Here is a 23,608-nt window from a genome sequence, read left to right as displayed (position 1 = left end):
ACTCGAGGGTGAGTAAAAGTTGATTTTGTTTTTATAACAATCCATTGACCACTAATTTCTGTGTCGCTCGTGGGTGCACATACATCAAGTGTTTTTTGTAAAAAAAATCGGTTTGTGAGTGCAGCGATCGTCGTCTTCTTCCTCGTTCTGTCATAAGTGCGCTACTTCACCGTATGTGTGCGCTGTGATCATCGGTCACCAACTGGCCCGGCTCTCAACATTATTGCCCATGTCCTTATTGCGGTAAGAACGACTTCTCCTTACCCCGACTGTGTACAGTTAACCAGCAGCAGTTCAGTGCTTCTCTGATGACCCTCATCCTGCACGCGGTTGTCTCTCTGACCAAACGGGATGGCGTCTCTGTACTGTTTCGTGATACTTGACGGTTTCACAAAAAGGCACACTGCGTGGTCTGCCCATCACCATGCTTAATGCTAGTTGGCTTCACCACATCTATCTCACTTCGTTGTGTTTCCTCCCAGTTATATACTTACCTCGGCGAGAATCATGAATGATTCCGTGTCACGTAACAACGACAAAAGGAATCACGGGAACGTATGTATATATATTGGTTTTTTTTTGTCGTTTAGGATACCCATTTTCTTCGAATTTCATCGTTCAATAGCGCAAAACAACAAGAAGATCGAGAATTCCAAGAGGGAAGGATTTTCGCGGTTGCTTTCTTTCTCACGCTCTTTGCACGTGTGAAGGAAGGGTGTCGCCATGTTAGCATTCGACAAAAGTTCAGTCGCTGTACTTACCCTTGTTTTACCAAAGTGAGTGTAAAGTCGAGATCACGGTAAGGTTGCTTTGCCAAGCATCTTAACTGTAACCCTCGACCCCCTTTGTTTGTTCCAACGCCCGTTCTGTCTGCCACCTGCTCTCACCCGATTTCGCAAAAACACCGCCGCTGCCAACACCAGCCTGAAGCTTTAAACTATTACTATACAGAGAACAACGTTACTTGATGCCTTCCGGCTTCACGTCCCCCTGAGCCCCGCGCCTCTATACTGCTGCTTGTTTCATTCATTCCTCCATACGCTCGGCGCGTACAGTGTTCCCTCTTTCTTTCGCACTGGCATATGCTGTTCTCTAGGTTTCCGCTCCTTGGACCCTGCTTCTTCCAGCTACAATGTAGCTCAGGTTTAGCGCTCGCCGTGGTGTTCTGGAAGCGTCAGCCGGCGACCGGGAGTTTTTGAGGAGCCGCACCTCAGGATGTGATCTTGATATGCGTAGAGCGGGGACGACCGTGAAATTGAAAGACCTGCGTGTGTTAGTGCGTGTGTGTGTGTGTGTGTGTGTGTGTGTGTGTGTGTGTGTGTGTGTGTGTGTGTGTTTGTGTGTGTGTGTGTGTGTGTTTGTGTGTGTGTGTGTGTGCGTGCGTGCGTGCGTGCGCGCGTGTGTGTGTGTGTGTGTGCGTGCGTGTGTGTGTGTGTGTGTGTGTGTGTGCGCGCGTGTGTGTTTGTGTAAGCCTTTGGATGGAAATGATTAATGTAATGAGAAGTCTTAGACAAAAACAAGGGCATCCCCTGGTGATAAAGTCCTGATCTGTTGGTTTAAATTCATTATGTCCACTTGACGAAGCCCCCTGTCGAAACGTTCGATGCTTGTTCCTTGTTCGACTTCTGAAGTTATTATCCATTTTTTAAACATAATCTGTTCTGTTCTGTTTTAACTGTTTTGCTGTGGAGAGGTTGAGGTGCCTATTGCCTCGGCTACTCCATATCACAAAGTTCTGCAGCGAAAAATAAAATAATAATACAGAACGGTACCCAAAAATTAACAATACGGAAAAGAAAAAAAAAAACATAATAGCACACTGAAACCAGTTCAAATATCATGCCAATACACAGTTTTCTTCGCGCAGTTCACACAGTCATAAACTACTTACACGCACACCTTACTGATCTAATGGCATAGAGAACATTCAATTTCTACGTAAGCCACCGCGATTCCAGAGCAGTGGCCGAAAATAGAACCCCATGCCCCTAGTGTCAACGCGCTGTGGTAAGGAAGAGGTCCACTTTTCGTTGAGGCGCAATGCGTTATCACAACTTGTAGTTACGAGCATCCGAATGAACCTACAGCAGGCCTTCTTAATTTGTTGTAACTTAAGAGTCAATTTGCGTGGGCTAGTAGGTAACGATCCATCATTCATTGTGGTTTGTCTATTTTCGTATTGGTCCGTTGTAAAGCGTTGCGCCACCAGAAATGGTGAATTTATTCAATGACCTTCAACCAGAACAATCAAGGGTATATAGGCTGTGAGGTTGTCAACCACGACCTTCACTCCTTGCCGGTTCATTCTATTCCTGATGGTCCTCTTTCGCTCTAATTTCTTAAGGAGTCTATCCTTTCTTCTCCCAGTGCCCCCTCCCCCTCTTTCGTGAAGGAACAAGGCCTTCGTCTTGCCGTTCCCGTTTCTCGGTTATGAAGAAAGCAGCGCCCCAGTTTCTACCTGTACAAAGCACCACCACGAGAACCCCCCTGGCCACCATCCAAGCACCCCACCTTGAGCCTCTCCCGTTTTTCGACAATAATGGCCCAGCTCAAAAAAAAAAAAAGATGGACGCACCCATCGTCTTGCACATGTGCTGAAGCTTCACCCAGTCTCCCCATCCACATTCGTTGCCGAAAAAGAGAAGTCGGTGGTTCCGGCCCATGTGTGTTGGCCACGGGCTACGGTCGGGTCTGAGGAACCCCGACAGCTCCTCGGGATGACAGGGGGTGGGGGTTATTTCTGTGTTAAAGTGTAGGGAGTATGGGTGTGGGGATCTCCTCTAGGGTGCGGAGCCGTGACCCTCCCAGACCGACCTGTGACCCCGAGCCACCTGTTGTGTTTGCTCTGACGACCCCCCCCCCTCCCTACTCACCCACCTCCCCCCCCCCACATCCCCTTCGATCCTACAATATGGGATGGCGGTCATTAATCCTGGATCGTGGACCAGGCTGTAAAATAGGAGGCCGCATTTCATTTTACTCTATATACTCAGATCAGCCTTTCTCGTTTCTTTTTTTGTGTGTGTGTGATCAAATTTTGCTAGATGATGAAATCGACAAAGCTGCAGTCTGTGAAGTCAGCCTTCCTCGGCTTTTATATGCTTTTTCTTCGTTCATAACAGGAAAGAACAGGCGTTTGTTTTCTTTGTTATGTGTATACTCTACAAACTACGTTGGCAGTTGCGAACATGTCAGCTTCCGAGATCTTTCCGGCTCAACACCCTCATTAGGGTAAACATTAACAGGTTAACTTTTACCCTCTGGAGTGAGCCCATCGAGTACATATGTGACCACTTTACTGTTTGCATGTGCCCCATTGTTTGTCTGTGCGCGTTCATTCAATCCAAAAATCTAACGTCACCACGCGATCATTGCTCTAATCTCTGTTGGTTGAGCTCTTGAGCTAGTGTTGACAGAAAACGTAGTATCCGAGAAGCTGTTTACCTAACGTCTCCGTTTGTTAGACAGACTACATCACTGTACTAGGTCATGGCTTTCGCTTGGGTCGTAGCATATTATACTCGCATGCGCTTGTCTGACAGATCGATACCTGCCTTGTAAAGGCGTTGCAATAGGCTTCAGAGTTATCTAGCGGGAAAGAAGGTTTAACTAGGCTTTCCTGGTTAAGTTTCCTCGTAGTTTATAGGCGTGTTTACAAAGCAGGTCGAGCAAAGCGAGGAGAGCACACGTTATCCTACTTCCCTTTCGTTTTCAAACACTCCGTTGTTCAGTTACTGACGCAGTTATTCCTGTTGTTTGTGAAGACCAGTTGCAGTCCCGTAGACAAATAGTCACGGGATTCGTTCAGGGTAACTACCGAAAATTATTTAGTGCCTTCGGGAACAGTTCTGTTGCACTATTTCTTTTTACCATAAACTTCAAGGTATACACTAGAACAGGTGAATCAGTTTATATTGATAAAGTGTAGTACGAAAATTATAATGTCATTGATGCCGACATGATAGGTACATTAATAGGGAAAAAATTAAGGTCAGTGTTTTTCACTTTCATGCTGAAATTTCCACACGGGACGTCAAAAATTTGGAAGTGTATTTTTCGGATTTTGGCGACACTAAACTAAATTTTCCGAAACTTCATCTCTCGTGCCTGTGGTTTCTTCAGTGCGCATCATTCTATCGGCAGCAATAGTTTGCGAGATGTGCAGCGCGCGGCGGAGCGACGAAAAACTTCATTTGTGCGTCACCTACTGTGAAGCGATGGGTGTCCAGGATATATTGCCTCCGCGATTAGTGATGGCATGACCAGGATTTGGAGACACGTAGCACCATCTCTAGTCGGCAATAGTGATGGCCTGCCGCAACTGAATGGAAAATAGAGAAAAAAAAACATCATGTCTGACGAAAAAAAGCTAGTTATCGAAAAACGACTACCGGATTCATACAGTGGAGACTTCTTTCAACAGTACGGCAAAGTTCCAATATAGCACTACGAACTACCTAGCTTCCCACAGCGTTTAATATTTAACGATGAGAACCCCATGTGGTCTAAATTTCCGGAGCCCTCCACTACGGCGTCTCTCATAATCATATGGTGGTTTTGGGACGTTAAACCTCACATATCAATCAAATCAATAAATATTGAACAATGGGATCTTATGTGTTTCTGTGGGGAGTATTTATTTGTGCTGGGAAGCCACACGCTGTGTAGTGCGCTACTGCGTATTCGCCGAAATGTACCAGTGGGTCTCTTCTACTATAACGCAGAGTCGTTTTTGATAACTTACTTTTTTAAGACGCCGAGAGGTGGCGCCACGTCCAGATGTCCCCAATTCATGGAATGCCCCTTTATACAACGCACCGTTGCCCACTCATATCACGGAGGTCGTGGCCGATATCGTAAGCACGATTACGCAATGACAACGCCAAACCCGGTAGATGCCGTCCCAATTTGGGACGTCACGACGTTTTTGGTGCGGGAATTTCGAGGTGGCGCGTTGCCACCAGCATTTTCCTTCTGCGCCTTTTTTTTTTTTTGGCTACCAAGCGTCTCCTTACCATCAGCGAGGCCATCTTGTAATTGTGAGAGCTTAAATTGTGAACATCAGAAAAATGGCGTTTTATCTTAAATGTCCATCTTAAGCACTACCGCACCAACGTGAAAACTTTGCTGCCATCAAAAAAGAAACGCAAAACTAAGTATAGGCTGTTAAGCGAGATGTATTCAACACCTTCCAGCGCTAAGTAGACGTTATTGGTGGCTTTGCACTTTCAGCTTATGGTTATGCCTTCGATGTTCCAGCTTGAAAGGGCCGGGGCTGTTTGTCTACGTATGTTGCACCTTGGAACTCTGTGTCGACAGCTCTGTTCTCCGTCAGCGGCCATCGTAAAGCAGTACAGCAGTTTTACCGGATACCCGCATGCGAAAAAAAAAAGCTGGCTTGCATCGCAGAAACACGAAACAAAAAATGAGTGCAAGTCTGCGTGCAGCTTTCTATACAAATCCGAATTTATGAAGGCGCACTCTCCCGCGATGGTATGTGGGCTTCTGTTATCCCAATTTTGCTTTAATCTAGTTTTTTCCCTTTTCTTTGTAACTTCACACAGCCATTGGATATCAGGCTTAAGACATTACACTGAACATTTCAACTTTTCAACGTCGCTGCTACGCTGCACGCCACTTCCTTAATCTTCAAGTCAAGACCGACTTCCTTTTTTTCTTAAGCTCCTTAACTCTCTAAGACGAACCAGGTTACCCATTCTATTCGCTTCTGAAGCGCTGAAACTTTCATGCATATTACCGTCACTCAATGCTTGGTTGGCAGTGCTGCTGCTAGGGGGTGATGATGATGACAGAAAAAGAAGGTAGGTCACACCTGGGCTGTACCTCATGAAAAAAATTGAATCTTCGTTTAGGCCATCTTTCTTTTGGTTATCGTTTTTACTTGACCGTGAGTGACTGAGTGTTATCAGCGGCGAAGGAAGCGGTGTGAGTGAGTGTGTTGGTGAATGAGGCGGTGAGTGAGCGTATCTGAGCGGTGTTAGTGCGGACATGACTGAGTGATTGGTTGAGTGAGCGATTGATTAAAAAATGTCAGTGAGTGCATGGGCAAGTGAGTGATGCGAGCGGCATTGCGTGTTATAAGGAATATAAACTTCTCGAATTCCTTTTTTTTTTTTGCGTGACAACCAGAAATACCAGGTCTTCACCGTTAAAGATGCTTCCTGTGCTGTCTGTCTAACAATATATTTTGGCCATTGTGGGTACCTGTTCAAAAAACATTCACATGCCCCTGTGGATCGCAATAACACAAAAACAAGCATTTGCATGCTCTCATCGGTGTTTCTGAAATCTGAAAAACAAGCAACATTCGTTCGCAACTACACCCCGTACAATGTTTATTCAAGTACGTCTTCCTTCGGCTATGTTTTGTTGGGGCACACAGAGTCATCACGAAGGGTTAACATGCACCTAAATCTAAGCACACGATGCTCGAGGTCCGTGTGCTCAGATTTAGGTGCATGTTAACAAACCCCAGAAGGTCAGAATTTCCGGAGCCCTACACTGCGGCGTCTCTCGTTATTATACGGCGGTTTCAGGACGTTGAACCTTCTATATAAATTAACGGGACACACACGGCTCGTGGTGGCCGTGAGCCGAACAACCTGTGCATTTCTTTCCTGTCTTCTTCCAAACATTTTTTTTTTCAATATCGCTTCGGGACGCTCATGGAAATACACGTGATCACTGCGAATAGAAACAAAACCCATGACGTGACCGCTGTACGACGTCATTGTTTACAGCAGATCACTCAAAATGTCCAGTGGTGACTGTCATCTCTTGCAGACAGTCCGTCTTGTCTGGCGTTCTCGAGACCAAGGTCCCGCGTCATCGTGACAGGCATGCCTCGTACATTTGTTTAGACGGTAACCGCGTCACGGTATGTCCTCTTGTGGTCGCTGTCATTGCGAAAATGTTTTTCTAGCCCGTTTTTCGGTACCTTTATTGGTCTTTTTTTACTTGCGCAGTGGAATATTTCTCGCACAGCTGTTAACAACAGGGATATACTACTGTTCAAGCCTACTTCGACGTGCGCAGTGCAATTGCTTGCGTTATGATAGAAGTATTCGGAACGTTGAAAACAAGAAAGCTTTTCTGCGGGGCCCGTTACACTAACCTAGTCGCTGCTCAAAGCGTTGAGCCACTTTGACTAACAGCGAAGTATAAAAAATACGGTATGAAAAATTGCCATGTATTTGCTAATTCTTAGTGCTTTAACATAAAGTCGCGAATTTGCCCAGTTGGTTTTCCTGTACTAAATCTTGAATTTTTGCTGCTAAATAACCGCTAACCTGCAGTTGACAACAAATTCCCGAGTGCTTTAGAGGTTGGTGTGCATTGCATGCCACACAGCGTGAAGTCACCGGTTCGATTCACAACCCAGGCTGCCGCGTTCCGGTGAAAATGGAATGTGATGACATTTGCGAGACCTACTTTCTAGAGTATGGTGACTAGACCTGCATGGTGGCATTATTCGTACACTTACCATGCGTCTCTCATATCATCGCCTTCATAATAGAAGCTTATGGTTAGTCTAACAACCAAAGGTGAGTGTGGGTCTTCAAGATCCGTACACACCTTGTACATCCAAAACGTGGTGAAGACGACCAGGACGTCCGCATCACCCCTCTAAATCCACCTGGGGTGGCAGATCCAGACATTGGGGATAGTGTCGATGTCGACGATTGCACACAGTATGGATGTCGATACACCAAATCTCCCCTGTCGTACACCATGATGCAATACAAGTTTGCAAGCGCACATCACCAAGACATAGTTCTGCAGATGTCCATGGAATGATGCAGTGTTAAGAGAACAGTGCGGCATTAATCAAATGACTTTAACTAGAGAGTGTCTAAACCTTTATAGGCAAAAAGTCCTTGATACATTCCATTGGACGTATACTTTCAAGCACCCAAATATTGTCTTGGCACCTTCGTGTCATATCTCAGTGATAATTGATAGCGTTTACTTTAGCGGTCAGCTATGCAGGCGATGTGTTTTCTGTAACATGGAACAAGAATGTATGCATCCACGGTATAGCCGGCTTTCTTATAATCTATCCTTCCGAATTTGCAGGGCCAAGTGTGGGGCAGGGCCTTTTTACTACGGGAGGACGACGCCAGCTCGCGAGCCTCCCTGGGATACCTTGACGAGCGCGAGGCCCAGCTTGGCGGCTACTCGGTCAGCTTCGTCCAGTTCAGGCCCAGGGACCCGCGCGAGGAACCATTCCCCGCCCTGGTGTACATCGCGACGGCCAACAACCCGCTCTACCTGGGACCAGCCAGCTCCGTCCAGCTGGCCGACGAGGTGATGGCCGCCAAGGGCTTCTGTGGCGCCAACGCCGAGTACGTCCTCAAGCTGGCCCGTTTCATGAGGGAGGAGGTCCCGGACTGCTGGGACGACCACCTGTTCACGCTTGAGTCCCTGCTGAAGACAAGGCTCAAGGATTCGTGGGAGCTTCTGCAGGAGATGAGCGCCTACGAGCCACCCATGTCAGCCTGGGAACAGCGGCGACGATTGTCTTTGTTTTCGGACAACGGAGACCAGGAGGACCGAGAAAGAGACGCCGAGGCTGAGCCTGCAGCGGCAGGCGTCACCAACGACTTCGCCTCGAGTGTGCCATCAAGGAAGCTCAGGTGCTTGGACATGTGAACAGACACTGTCCTTCTCTGCCGATACAAGTGCCCATTGGAAGTACTTGTGGTCCGCTACGCCTTAGGTGACGAAGATGGCTGTCTACAACAGCTGGATGAAGAGAAGCCTGGCGCTGTGGAGAAACTAAACTTTATTTATTTGTGTTTCTGGGGTATATATGACATAACTGCGATCTCTCGTGTTCCGTCCCAGTGAGACGTAATGTTTATTGGACGTGAGACATTCGTGTGAGACAAAGGTCGTCCATGGGTACTCGCGGTTACCTCTCCGGGACACAGTGATGGGCTCGAAACGCCATGCTGGTAGCCCCTTAGTCCTCATTACTTTGGCCATTATTTCTTCGATTACCAGTGCTAATTATCGCGAATATTGTCAGTACAAATTTGGAAAGAACTAAATACCTTCCCAAATCATGTCTTTTCTTAGCGCGCACTTTATTGGGCTGCACTGGAAGTACTTATAGAGGCTTATATTTTTGTCGTCTTTACTGGACTTTTTATATGAATGAGTCAGTTTTTCGTTAGCATGCTTGAGCACGCCAAGTGACACTCAATCATTTCTCTAAACGACGCACGTGAATTATCACGTGCGAAGCAGCTTTTGCTATGGTTACATAACGACACTACGTTGCTATTCGGTGTATTCTTTCGATAAATATACGTTTGCGATGCGTGTCAGCAACTGTTTCGGTTGGCGTCTCACAGTGCCTCAGAGGTGTGGCTGTCTTGAAGCACTCTACGTCGCATATGGGCACGTGTTCAACAGGCGAAAAGTTTTGAACATTTAAAAAATGTTGTTTTTTGTCTCTTCTCGCGTACGCACGTTGGTGGGCCTCACTGCAGTGTTGTCATGCGGCTAAGTTACTCTGGAACGTGGACAGGCAATCCATGACCATTACGTATAGACCGCATACATCATCAATGAGACACAGAATGAGGGCAACAAGATAGAAAAGGGCTACTGCTTATTAAGTAAGCAATCTGGTTTGGTACCGTAGGCATTGAAATAAAACTTTATGGACTAGAAGTGAAACCGAGAAGCAACGTGGCACAAAGCCGGGCGGCAGTTAGTCAAATAATCTTTCATAAGCATATCTTGCAGATAAATGATGGCATGTTCACTGTTTATGAAAATTGAGTGGGGCATAAAATTCTTGCAACTTATACGTCGGCAATAAAAAAACAATAATTTAACACTTGGAAAGCACAAGGTCTCGCAGCCTGTCTGTGGCAGGTGAGGGTACGCATATGTGTTCAGAAAACCGCGGGCACAGCGAAAAATGAGGGGTTGTTAACTTTCAGCACATACATACATACATACATACATACATACATACATACATACATACATACATACATACATACGTACGTACGTACGTACATACATACATACATACATACATACATACATACATACATACATACATACGTACGTACGTACGTACGTACGTACATACATACATACATACATACATACATACATACATACATACATACATACATACATACATACATACATACATACATACATACATACATACATACATACATACATACATACATACATACATACATACATACATACATACATACATACATACAGACGGGTCCACTATTAAAGGGAACACCTGAATGCAAAGCATGTTTAGTTTTCGCTATTTTACGGGAAAAGCTTAGATATGGACAGGACTACTGGTGATTGAAAGTTATGACCCCTCTAGAATGACTAGCCTGCATGAAGACTGTTTTCATAACAACTTGTTGGAGGGCCAGCAGTATTGAGGGTCTGCACTTGAATGTTCTTTTTCACGTTGGACGGTACTGTACAAACGTACGAGCTACAAGCGGCCGACCCTGGCCTATATAGTGTAGAAAGAAATTAGGTTGTCGCATATTTCATAGTTTCACAAATGAGGCATGAGGGAAACTGAGACTTGGATGTTCAACATTTTTGCGTAACTAGAGATCACAATTGAGGCAGAAGATTCACTGACAAGCTAGAAGCGTTTCGGCAAATTAGATTACCTTGCAGTAGAGTCAGGTACATTGCCAAGTTTTTCTTGCGTACACGCACACATACAAACGCATACACTAACATACATAAAGTATAAATCACCCCCCCCCCCCCCCCCCCCAAAAAAAAAATATTCCGGCTTCGCGGTTGGTAAGGTTGATGTGCATAACCTTAAGGTCGCGGTACCGAACTTAAAGTTTTCGATCGGGTACCGATCGATGAATTCGTGCCCTACCCAGTGCATAATATGAAGTATTCAGAATAGACTTGTCAGGAAATGCTGTGACTGCATGTCGTTGTATGATCACGGCTCAGTGTCGCAATACACGTTAACGAGATCACATAAACAGTCGCACACACCTTGCGGAACGTGCTTTCACCTAATGTCTCGACACGTGACCCACTGGTACAGACTAATTAGTCCAAGCATAACCTGAAAGGAACTGATATATCTATTCACCGATAAGCAAGAGGTAATCACTTCGAATTTCATTTGCGATGCTTGCTGAAGCCCAGTTCACTGAGGTGTTGTACGTGGCATACATTTCGAATTCGGATCTTCAGGGTAAGAACGAAGCTTGAAGTCGTAAAAATTCGGTCAGCAGAGGGTCCCTGGGGCTGATTTTTCTACAAGAGCCCAAGATGAATTGCTGCTCGGATGAAGGCGATTTGAAACGTTGCCTCTAGCAAAATTTACATATTAACGAATTCTAATAGTATACTTGTACCATAATTAAGGATACACACGTAAATGGACATTAGCTAATGTAGCCATTCTGGTGCTCAAGCACTGATAGGTGAAATATGGTGTAATTGGACCACTTATGAACTTTACCAATTTGGCAGGTGAGATTTTTAATTCCTGTAAAACTTTGCCAACATAGTGTGCAGTCGTTGAAAGTCGCCCATCTTGCCTAGGAGTACGAAGACCCACGTGATATTTTGCTTGGTACTGTCGGATAAAGTTGACACAGTCACGAAGAGGTATGTCTCGATTGTAACTTCAACTAACGGTGGTACAGTTGTGTAACGTTGAATGTAAATCTTCACAGCAGACAGCTCAATGTCACCTGCGCGATTCTATTCCACCGTTCCGGGGACAAGGGTGTAATTCTTTGAACGCGTTGTGTGTAAAGTGGCCTACTTGTCAGTTGGATGTGCTTTTGAAAGCTTTACCTTGTACATGTCACCTACAATCCTCCTTAGGATTCTGCGTGTGCATTAATGTTGTTGCTATTGGCAACAACAGGGGTGATATCTAGTAGCAATTTCCCCCTAACTACGAAGATAATTGATTGATTGATTGATTGATTGATTGATTGATTGATTGATTGACTGATTGATTGAGTGACTTATATGTGGGGTACCACCCCAAGGCCACCACATGATTATGAGAGACGCCATAATGGAGGGCTCCGTAAATTTCGACCACTTGGGGTTCTTTAACGTGCACGCAAATCTGAGCACACAGACCTACAGTATTTTCGCCTCCATCGGAAATGCAGCTGCCGCAGCCGGGATTCGATCCCGCGACCTGAGAGTCAACAGCATTAGACACTAGACTACCGCGGTGGAGCAAACTACGAAGAAGTGTAGAAGTGGTTTTCGCTTAGACAGATCAGCTTAGTAGTAAATAAAAAGCTTAGTGTGCCTTATACATGATTTTGTCGCGCCAGAAGTGAAGTACCATCGTTATGTCGGAGTAATGACTCCGCCCTCATAGGACAAAAGTCTGCTGCAAGATGGCGCCACCAACGCGTCTGCTGAGGTGTACGTGACCGGTGAAAGACAATGCCTCATAGGCTACGTAACGCTATATTGTGACATAACTGCAGCAACACGCGTCGTTGACTTTGGAATCTGAAGTGGTCGTGCTTCAGTCATGCTAGCAGCAGGTTCCTCATAGCCCCATCTTTGCAAAGTCAGCATATTTTGTCATACACACTCGCATGCGCACCTGGATGTGTTTGGTTTCTTTTACTTTCGCGAAACGCACGCGTGGTGGTTACTGCACTTGCAGTGCTCGTCTGTGATATAACCTTGGTTCCTTTTACTAAATAGGTGAATCACGTGCTCAGCACTATTGCGGAGAAGGGACGTGTTTCGCCGTGGGTGCATGATAATCAAGAAGACTGCTAATAAATGAACGTTGCTTTCACGAAGCGTGGTTTGTTTGTGTTCTTGAGTGATGGGTCTCTACTGCTTCCGGTAAAAAAAAACCCAGCAAGTGCCTCGTTGCCTGAATCTGATGTATAAGCTCTGCTGAGGGGCCAAGACAACGCCGGTAATAGAGCTTAATTAAGCAAAACTCTGCTGAGGAGCGTTCGCGAAAATGAGAAAGATAGGTAGAATGAACCTTATTCGAACGTGTAACACTTAGGGGTTGATCGTGAGTGGTGCCCATCTTGTAGAGTCCTACTCGCCGCGGTGGCTCGCCGGGCCTAGTCCAGGGTCACCAGTTGACTCGCCGGTGCCAGCTCGGCAAGCCATGCCTGCCAAGACCACGTTGTGAGTGTGTCGTGAAGAATCCAAGCTTAAAAACAAACCTTGCATGTGCCAACACTGCTTCATGGCATGGTGTTTCCTAGAATATTTACTAGAAAGAGCTCTACGCGGCCACCACGGAAATGATGGTAAGTGCACGGATTGGCCTGCTTTTCATGCTTGCGGCTTCAAGCTCACTTGGGCCTTTGTTATTACTTCTTGATAAGAATATCAAGGTTTGACGTCCCGAAACCATGATATGATTATGAGAGACGCCGTAGAGGAAGACTCCGGAAATGGTGACCGCCTGGTATTCTTTACCGTTCGCTGACATTGCACAATGTATAACCCTCTAGCATTTCAATGGAGGTGAAATAATAGAGGTTCATGTACTGTGCGATGTCGGTGCGCTGTAAAGAAAAACAGACAGACAAAATTTCCGGAGCCCTCCACTACCGCCTCTCTCATATTTATATAATCGTTTTGGGACGTGAAAAACCCCAAAAAACAATTTCCACATGTAAATTTTTTGGTACGTAGACTCAATGCGGAGTTTGGGATGGTAGGAAAATGTCTGTGAATCATCTACACACTACCCGCACGTGAGATGCCTCCGTGATGGTGTACTAGAACGAGGCAGCGTGCCGTCTTTCCAGCAAACCAATGAGAGAGCTGTGGTCGTTTTCGCAATGATGCCACCAGGAGGGCGCCACCATCGAACGGTGCGCCCAGCACGCGTAATTTGAATTTGCATTGCAAAACTTTTTGCAGTTTCTCAATAAAATAGTGACATCACACAACTGAAACTAGTAGAATCTGCTAGATTAAAGCACTTCTAACATATTATATGTGTTAATATTACAAATCAAGCTGCTCCTGCGTCGTCTGAGCTTGCACAATTATTATTGCAGAACAGGGACCATAGTCTGCTTGCTCATTGTTCTAAATGCAAAGGGATAAACAATCACTTCGCTGTTCATTCCATCTATATGTACGCCTGCATAGCTGTCAATCTTATCTGAGTTTTGGGGACGAAAGGAACGAGGAGGTCCGGAAGGATAACGCGAACATCATCAGGTGAGATCCACGACCATTTCTCACCAGCATGAGCCAAAAGAGTAAGTACTCGCGATGTTAAAAAATTGCCCGCAGCTTCCCTCGGGGGAACACTGAGGAGGATGCGGAGCGTAACTCACGCTAGCCGAGGGAACTCGACCGGCAATCAACGACTGCTTGCACGTAGCACACACGACGTAGTCAGCATAGTCGGTGCCCTTTCCAAACGTATCGCAAAGAACCGACAACGCTTTGGAGTTGTTCTGAATGTTGCAGATCCCAGTTAAGTTGTTATCGAACCAAAGACGATCACACACCTTGCAGGTGTGGCCGAAGCTTCGGTCGAGGAAGTCGCGCTTGAAGCGAGCGTTGGGCGTGGCATACTGCTTGGCGCGCCACGCCGCTACCTCGGCGCGCTTGCGCTCGCGGGCAGCATCGGGATCGGCCTCTCGTCGCCGACGCTTGCACTCGGCTTCCCGTTTTCGAAAGTCCGGGTCCTCTTGTCGACGCTTACGTTTCAAAGCGGCCGAATCCGGTGCTGCTGCTCGACGCTGACGTCTCTCAGCGGCTTCACGTTCTCTAAGTTGAGCATCTTCCGCTCGACGCCGACGTTTACGTTCGGCGTCGCGAGCTCTTCTCCGCGCTGCCTTGTCTTCGGACGACGACTTGGTTGCGGTTCCGCCAACACTTTGGCCGGCGCTGGTCGAAGGGACGTCGATCATTGCGACCTCGGACGTCGACGCGCCGTACAAACCAACCGACGAGCGGCAACTGAGCGAGCGAGCACCGACCTTGAGTATATATACAGTGCGACGGCGCATGCACTGTCAGCTGTCGAATGTTCGAGAAGGGGGAGAAGCGCAACGGCGCATGCGCGCGCGTCAGCTGCTGATGTTCTCGAAGGCGACGGCGCATGCGCGCGCGTCAGCTGCCGATGTTCTCGAAGCGTGACGGCGCATGCGCGCTACATTATACAGCTAGCGAATGTTCGTGAAGAGGAGAAGCGCACGCGGTGTGTAGAGGAGGAAGGGTGCACAGATGGTGGAGGAGTGAAGCGCGCGCGGTGTGTAGAGGAGGAAGGGATGCCCAGATGGTGGAAGAAGGAGGAGGAAGCTTGCGGACGGCGCCGCACTACAAGCCTCGAGTATTAGATGCTCCGCATCTAAAAAAAACGCTGAATGACGAATACTGATCTGCTTCTTCATGCATTTTACTAACCATTTTTGTACACTTTACGTACCAGCGCGGCTACTACAACTATCAATCTCGATGGCTTTGTAGGTCAGCCTCTCATAAATTACTTCAGAGGGGGTGACAGTTAGCTGAATCGTCTTGTCTTTGTATCTTGTTAGCACCTCTGCATTGGCCATCAGTGATGGGACTCATGAAAATGAAGACACAAGTTAGAAGACATGGCTACCGCATTCTGTGAACTTCGATGGTGCCTCATGGAAGCTTTAAGGCATGTGCGTATTCAGGCAATTCAAAATTTTCCACAGAGTGTGGAAATTGCATCAATGACATGTCTTGTCCGTTTCGGTGGTGCAGTGACAACGATCGCGGTGGGGTTTCAATCCCGGCAGTGGCGGCCACGTTTCGGTAAAGGCTAAATAAATGCTATTGTCTAGTGTACAGTGCTGGTTGGTAGAAATTTTCCAAGCCCTTTGCTACTGTGTGCATTATAATCATATCATGGTTTTGGTACGTGAAGTAACACATAATATTATCATGATAACAACGTAGCTTATCAGACTTGGTCAATCTGTGTCAGCGCTTGACATTGCAGAAGGTACCGCTAAGCAACCTTCATAACTGAGCTACAGCTGCTTACGCAAGTCAAATATCGGCTTTATCGAATCGCAGCTTCAATGCCTTTTTTTTTTTTTGCTGGCTTTTTCTTCGCACCACGTGTTTGCATGCGCCCCTTCTTATCATGTGCTATTTGCATTGCCCACGGCCTGTAGGTGGCGTGCCGTGCAATCCAAGATGGCTGCGGAAGGATGATCAATCCGTGAACTCGCATAAGAAACGATAGGACGCACGGACGTATCCCCCGTGCCGCTTTCACCGGATGAACTCTTGATCGTCGAATGAATGTATATCGAAGCAAAGTACTTTCCCAACCGATAAGAACTGCTGAATGTTCGCTATCTCATTTATTCCCGCAGTGCAAAGGTTGGTGGTGTCAGTTGATCGACCGTGTATTAATGATACTTTGCGTAATCCTGTGCGTGGTGCAGAAAACTGCGCGAACTAGAATTCACGTCTGAAGTGAAGGACACTCCGAGACCATTAGTGCCGAGCCTGTCTGGTGGATTTGCTGCAGTAATAGGCCACCAGCGAGTAGCGCACTGTCACAGCTGCACAGGACCGTATTTATTAACGTTAGCGATGGTGTTGAAATATATTACGCCGTCGTCATTACTTCCTCTGTAAGCATCATGCAGCTGCTTCTTCAACGGAACACAAGCAATTAACCTCCCAATAAGTAGCGCAGGAAGCATAGCCGGATTCAGAAGAGGTAGATGCACAATGGACTGCATTTTGGACTTGGTCACAGGTGTGGAAAACAAACGTACGCAAGGAAACATCACTGTCGCTGTATTCCTTGATGTCCAACGAGCATACGACACAGTGAGTCACGTTCACGTTCTGGAAGGCCTAGCGTTGCAGGGATTCAAGGGCAAGATACTGCTTTGGATCGCTAACTTCTTGAAGCACCGGCAAATTTTTGTAGCTACGCAGGAAGGCCCAACGTCAGAACATATCGTCAACCAAGGAGTGCCAAAGGGCAGCGTGCTAAGCCCTACCCTCTTTAATGCAGTCATGGCGCAGCTCTCGTATAATCTTCCGTCTAGCATCACACGTTCAGTATATTCTGATGGTATAAGTATATGGACGACTGGTCCATCGTTTTTGGATGTCCAACATACTTTAAACGAAGGATTGCATTATGTAAATCGCTTTCTAAGAAAAAGAGGTATGGTACTGAGTCTGGCTAAAAGAGCCATACAACCGTTTACATTAAAGAGACCTGGAGGTTTCCAGATTATTCTGCAAAACCAGCCCATTCAAATGGTAAGAACTCATACTATTTGGGGTGTGATTTTAGACCGGAGACTAACATGGCCGCCTCATGTCCAGTCCCTTCAACAAAAAGTGAACCAAGCCATTCGAATCGTCCGGCCTCTCTGCAGGGCTAAATGGGGAGGTACTACAGAATCGCTATAGGCCCTACATGTTGCGTAGATACGCCTCATCGTAAGTTACTCATGCATGCCTCTGCTGCACGAACTACCAGCCTCCACCGAAACAAGACTTGTTATTGGCAAGGCGTTTGAGGGTATGTGTGGGGTTGCCACGGTCAACTCCCAGTGCTTGCAGAGTGTATGCAGAGTGTGTGTAGTGTATGCAGAGGCTCTGCAACCACCTTTGGCAGTACCCCGAGCTAAAGAAACATCTAGAAACTTATTTAGAATTTTCACGCAACATGAAAGTCATCCTTTTTCTGGTGCACTAACACAGAGGACGGCAACACAACTACAGGATAGTGTATCATCATTCCAAGCAGTAATACCAAAATTTACATGATGGAAACCTTGAAAACCGCCTTGGACGCTACCGCTTCTCAACGTTATCTGTGAAATAGATGGCATACGGAAGAAAGCAGACATGGCGCCTCTAGTAGTGGCACAGATGGTACTTCATCATTTTCATATAATGCATAATAAAAAAACGAAGACATATACAGATGGATCATGCACTGAAGAAGCATCACCCTGTGCGGTCTTTATACAACAAAATCATAAAAGAGGATGCACAAATTTTCGCACAAATCTTCATCGACAACAGAATCGGTGGGCTATCTTTGAAGCAGTTAAGCTTACCTGCAAAATTTAAGAGCCATGAAAGTGGGTGACATGCTCGGATAGCAAGCCTGCCCTTTAGCTAATCAAAAAAAGCGAGATCACTTTACAAAAATCGTGAAATAGCACAATGTTTTGCACAAACTATGGAATATGCCTCAGCGCAGGGTCACATCATATTCCAATGGATACACAGTCACATTGGATTAAAGGGAAATGAAGATGCTGACAGCCTCGCCAAGAGAACGTTGAGAGAAGTATGGGATTGCGCAATCCTGATGTCTGGGGAAGATATTCGACATTTTATAACGCAAGGAGCTAACCATTGTTCAATGGAGAAATGGTTCGATAGCCCCAAATCAAAGAAATCAGTACTTTATGAGGTTGACGCACGCAGAAAATTTTTCATAGCGACAGATCTCCCATGACACTTAGATACATTGTTCCAGAGACTTCGCTTGAAAGTGGCATACACAAAGAGCTTCCTGCACAGAATACATCGATCCAACTCACCGGTGCCACTGTGGTCATGCAGAAGAAAATGTTCACCATATTCTTTTGGAGTGCGTTAAATATGCGAATGAAAGAGAAAAAATAAGGAACAAATATAGCAAATTTGGACAGACGGCTCCTCACATTAAAGAAATTACTCAGACCATGGCCTGAGATACATCTTCAGAAAAAGGCGAACATCTTCCTGACCAACGTTTTAGTGGAGACCGGACTGGATAAGCGCCTGTGATGGACAGCCAGGGATTGATATATGTGTTTGTGCATATACTGACAGTAGAAAAGGGAGGTGTGCGTGTGAACAGTTTATGATAGTGTGAACAGCTACAAGCAAACTGTGTACTGGCATGATATTTGAACTGGTATCAGTGCGCTATTGTACTTTTTTTGGATTGTTCACTTTTGGGTACCATTCAGTGTTATTCTTTTTTTTTTCGCTGCAGAACTTATTGATATGGAGTAGCCGAGGCAATATGAACCTCAACCTCTGCACAGCAAAACAGTTGGTACAGAACAGAACAGTAGTGCTTTAATCACAGCCGTGATCAGACTAAAAGTGCACATTTCCCTGCACTCGGATGTTGCAAGTTCCATCAGCGCTATCGAAACGAAGATATCGACACACGTACGCTTTTCGCAACGTCAAAACTGCGAAAATTTGTCAAACAACAGCGTCCTTCAGACGGCACCGGTGAAGTGCAGGCGAAGTAAGCGTGGACTGTAGTCGTAACTGCATATTTCATTGCTTTAACTATTTCGCTTCGCTGGTCGAGCTCGAGCGTGTTGGTGGCATGCGGCGCATTGTGATAATCACTGTAATTGGGGTACATTCAATGCACAAGAAAAAAGTATGCTTTTGTTTTGAGCTCGCTGAAGGATATCAGACAATAAATACAATCGAAGCGACTTGCGAGTGTGAAAAAATATTAACGCACGTGCAACTTCCTGTTCTTGAGCTAACAGCGGATCGTTCATCGCTGCTGCCACTCTCAGCGCGCTGACAAACATCTGCGTCCACTGAAAAATCCTCGACGTCACAACGGTTTCTTTGAACATCACTCATGAAATTAATCTGAGGGATTATCTCCGCCAAACGACTTCAATAGCACCAACAACGCGTCATTCACCACGCACAACATGCACACGGTGTCACTCACCACGTTTATTTAAGGGTGCGGAGGTCATTTCGTTCCGATACCCGGCAAGAAAGAAATCGCTTGCAGTGTGCCGCCATCTGTCAACAAACTTAAAGAACAAGCGGCGCAGCGTAGGTCAAGGTTTAGAAACGGTAATCGCGAACTTGCACTCCCTTCCGCGTACAATAAATGTTATGGGATTCATGCACTACAAAAGCACTGGCGAATGCTATACGGACGAAAAACAAGGCGAGTTCTAACTGGAATGGTAAGACGATAAGATTTAACTATCCTAAGAGGCTGCAGAAAATTTCGCGAAGCTGATATGTGTTCTCTTCGGGCTATAACCGAAAGCGTGAGTTGCCACGTATTTTCACGAAAACTTCGCGTCTCGCAAGAACGAATCACATTTATCGTGTCACGGATGGTCCAGTATATTCACTGATTCACGAAACATACAAAGTGGTTTTACGGTTTCTCGCTAACGCGTTAACACTGCGGCTAGCACCACCAATCATTGCGAGTGTCTGATTGATTGATATGTGGGGTTTAACGTCCCAAAACCACACTATGATTATGAGAGACGCCGTAGTGGAGGGCTCCGGAAATTTAGACCACGTGGGGTTCTTTAACGTGCACCCATTGCGAGTGTCTGCCTACTGACCATCCTTGAGAGGACGCTCCTGAATTCCGCTAGGCAGTGCGACAGTCTATGAACATTGCGAATTTTGCTCAACAAGTCTTCCGTTCTCTGAATATTGTCGTGTTTGTCTACTTATCACTCTCTTCTTTAACAAGATATTTGTTTTTATTATGAGCTCCCACAAAACGCGTCTCCTAAGCATGACACTGCCAGTTTCACATGTTCAGCTCGCACACTTGCCATGCCGTCGCGTTATCAAATGAAAGCATTACGTCTTTATCTGGCCGGTGTGCATATCACAAGTCATCCGCTCGCATTCCGACTTGCTGCGGGCCGCCTGCTACCAGTGGCGCGGACACAAACAGACGGCTTGTTCGTCTGCGCGGCGATGGATCCGTCTGCCAGCTCTATCGTGACTTCGCGAAGTCCACGTCACGGAGGTCGCGCCTCGGCCGGAGACGGTTTCCCACAATGCGTCTTCATCGCGCAGCCGAAAGTGACAGGTAAGCTTTTGCTGTCACGCGAAGGGGCGGGGAGATGCGAGATCGCTTGGCGGACTCCCGCCCTCCTTCGACAATGGGGCTGCGTGCTGTGCCCACAACACCGCGTCGTCTGTTTCACGCGTGCGCGGCTCACCGGATCGCGTTGTCGTCTGCTACGCAGAAGCGCGCGCCGTCTGCTAGCTACACAGATCGTCTGCCGCGCCGGATCGCGTCGTCTGAAACAGGATGCATAGTAGTTATGCTGGGAAGCGCAATGAACAAGAGCGGAGGCTTGAAAGAGGGGTGGCCAACGGAATCGTGTTTGTTGTTTTCTTTTTCTGATTCCGTTCTCCCGTAAGAACACCTACATTTCTTCTGGCCCGACGTCAGTCTACGAACTTTTCACTTTCATTCGCTTGTTCCAAATTTGACACGCGATCCGACGACCAGTGTGGTCGAAATAATTGCGAACCACGACCGTTCTTGGAAACTCGCACGTGTGTTATGTAAGTCAATCGGTAGGTGAAAGTATGACCTCGCTGGTTTTGCGGGGAGCTTTTCTTTCTTCTGTCACTGGGGTTATCGGGGACAATGGCACATGTATGCGAACTGTTTGCAATCGATTTCCCCGAATCAATTCCTCCCGAGTACATGGGTATGCTTTTTCAAGTGGATGCGAAAAGTGACTGCAACGCCCACGTCTCGTGTTGAACGTTTAGCTCAGCATGTGGTCATCGTTGATTAGTTACGCAGTGTCTCTGACTAATGGGGAAAAAAAAAACTCGCGAAAATAGGACGACAGACAAGCTGTGAGCAATGACCCTGAATTTCGATTTGTAAATCTGTATTGGAAACCTTCGTCTGTCACTGCGTAAGCTGACGAATGCAGTGTACTTTGGGCTTGATCAACTTCTTTTTCGAGCGTAGTACGCTCACAAAATATTAAGGAGACAGCGATGAAGAGCTCGTTTTGCAGACACTGTGATTTCAATGGTGACGTCTTTTTGGTTGTGAGCGAAAAAAAGCACCGTTTGGCCGAGGGTGAAAATTTGAGGCTTACACAATGAACGATATCAGACTAATGGTGTGTGCAGTTTGGTTTTCTTCGAAACACGGTTAAGGTCTCCAGTGAGATGCGGAAGCAGGCTGGCGTTTAGGAAGGCGATATGAACACAGCCCGATAATGCTATTACGTTTTTGATAGATATGTGGGGTTAAAGGTCCCAAAACCACCATATGATTATGAGAGACGCCGCAGTGGAGGGCTCCTGAAATTTCGACCACCTGGGGTTCTTTAACGTGCACCCAAATCTGAGCACACGCGCCTGCAACATTTCCGCCTCCACCGGAAATGCAGCCGCCGCAGCCGGGATTCGAACCCGAGACCTGCGGTATGCTATCAAGTTCTACTCTCGTTTGGCTACCGGCATACTTTGGCGGATTCCATGTCCCCTCTGATCGCCTGACTTGCACCTTTGAGTTTGAGTTTTATTTAATCACGTGACAAAACGCATTCATCGGGATGTCCCACTTTCCGGAATCGTTTACCATCTGCAGTCCCCGTAGTGGACACGGTGAATTTGTATGGTGTAAAACATTATCACACATGGTTGCAAAAGAGAATGACTTCAATCTTTATTTCTTTGACCAGGCCATTTGAAGCAGGAACGCAACGACCAAGTGACTTCAGGTAGCCATGGACAGTGGCTAATATTTTAGCCTTGTTCACCAGCCTCAGCTGGGCCTCGGTGCTTTAGTAAATGTATTTCGCTGGTCGTCCACTGGTGATCGGATGGGCGTTGCCCTTGGATTCCTGTTTCATTTTTGTATCACATCGTAAAGGGCCGCTCGGGAAATTCGACGACTTTCACTCTCTATGAGAATGGTCCGAGACACACAAAATGCATTTCCAGTAAAAAACAACGCTGAAAAGACGGCACGTCGAAAGGACACAATCCATGGCACTCATTAACAACCAAATATGTTTTGCCCCGCCGTGGTGGTCTGGTGGCTAAGGTACTCGGCTGCTGACCCGCAGGTCGTGGGATCGAATCCCAGCTGCGGCGGCTGCATTTCCGATGGAGGCGGAAATGTTGTAGGCCCGTGTGCTCAGATTTGCGTGCACGTTAAAGAGCCCCAAGTGGTCGAAATTTCTGGAGCCCTCCACTACGGTGTCTCTCATGATGATATGGTGGATTTTGGGGCGTTAAACCCTACGTATCAATCAATCAAATCAAAACCAAATATATTTTATTCTTCCAGTCCACGTATTATACACCACCTTCATTATTGGAAATCGTGAGCCAACTAGCACAAACGCAACGCCACTACATCACATGTAATTGACTGCCGAGTACGCGATCGACCTTCTGAAGTTGGCAGCGTGCCAACTTCTTCTCTGATAAGTTTGAAATGTAGTGATGTCGCGACATATCAATATCTGAAAGCACTTGATATACACCAGCGCCGCTGTGATCTATTCCAATCTTTAACGTCACCAAGATGCCTCAATGAAGAATATCGTCCGACCATCTCTCGCACCGTAAGTCTGAGATTTCCGTCTCGCGTTCTACCCTCTCCAGTGTCTGCATACTCTCCACTGAACCGGCTGCTTTTCGTCAGGCGGCCAACATTAAGTTTAAATCTGGTCACTCTCACGTCAAATCAACATGATAGATTCATTTCTACTATCACCAAGACATAGTATACTCTTAAGCTCTCTCTCTGTTCCAACACGGAATT

General features: G+C 46.5%; 1 protein-coding gene across 3 annotated transcripts in view; it reads left to right on the top strand.

The window, feature by feature from the left end:
* LOC119164508 (glutathione-specific gamma-glutamylcyclotransferase 1) overlaps nt 1-12,851 on the top strand; it is a 209,134-nt gene extending 196,283 nt beyond the window's left edge. For all 3 annotated transcript variants that reach the window (XM_075871889.1, XM_075871888.1, XM_037416707.2), the window contains one exon: nt 8,098-12,851. In XM_075871889.1, the coding sequence (XP_075728004.1) occupies nt 8,098-8,673 (576 nt within the window). In that variant the 3' untranslated portion in view covers nt 8,674-12,851. The remainder of the gene's footprint in view (nt 1-8,097) is intronic.
* The last annotated feature ends 10,757 nt before the right edge of the window (nt 12,852-23,608 follow it).

This window comes from Rhipicephalus microplus, chromosome 8, assembly GCF_043290135.1.
Source record: "Rhipicephalus microplus isolate Deutch F79 chromosome 8, USDA_Rmic, whole genome shotgun sequence".
Taxonomy (NCBI): domain Eukaryota; kingdom Metazoa; phylum Arthropoda; class Arachnida; order Ixodida; family Ixodidae; genus Rhipicephalus; species Rhipicephalus microplus.
This window is presented reverse-complemented; position numbering and strand designations above follow the sequence as displayed.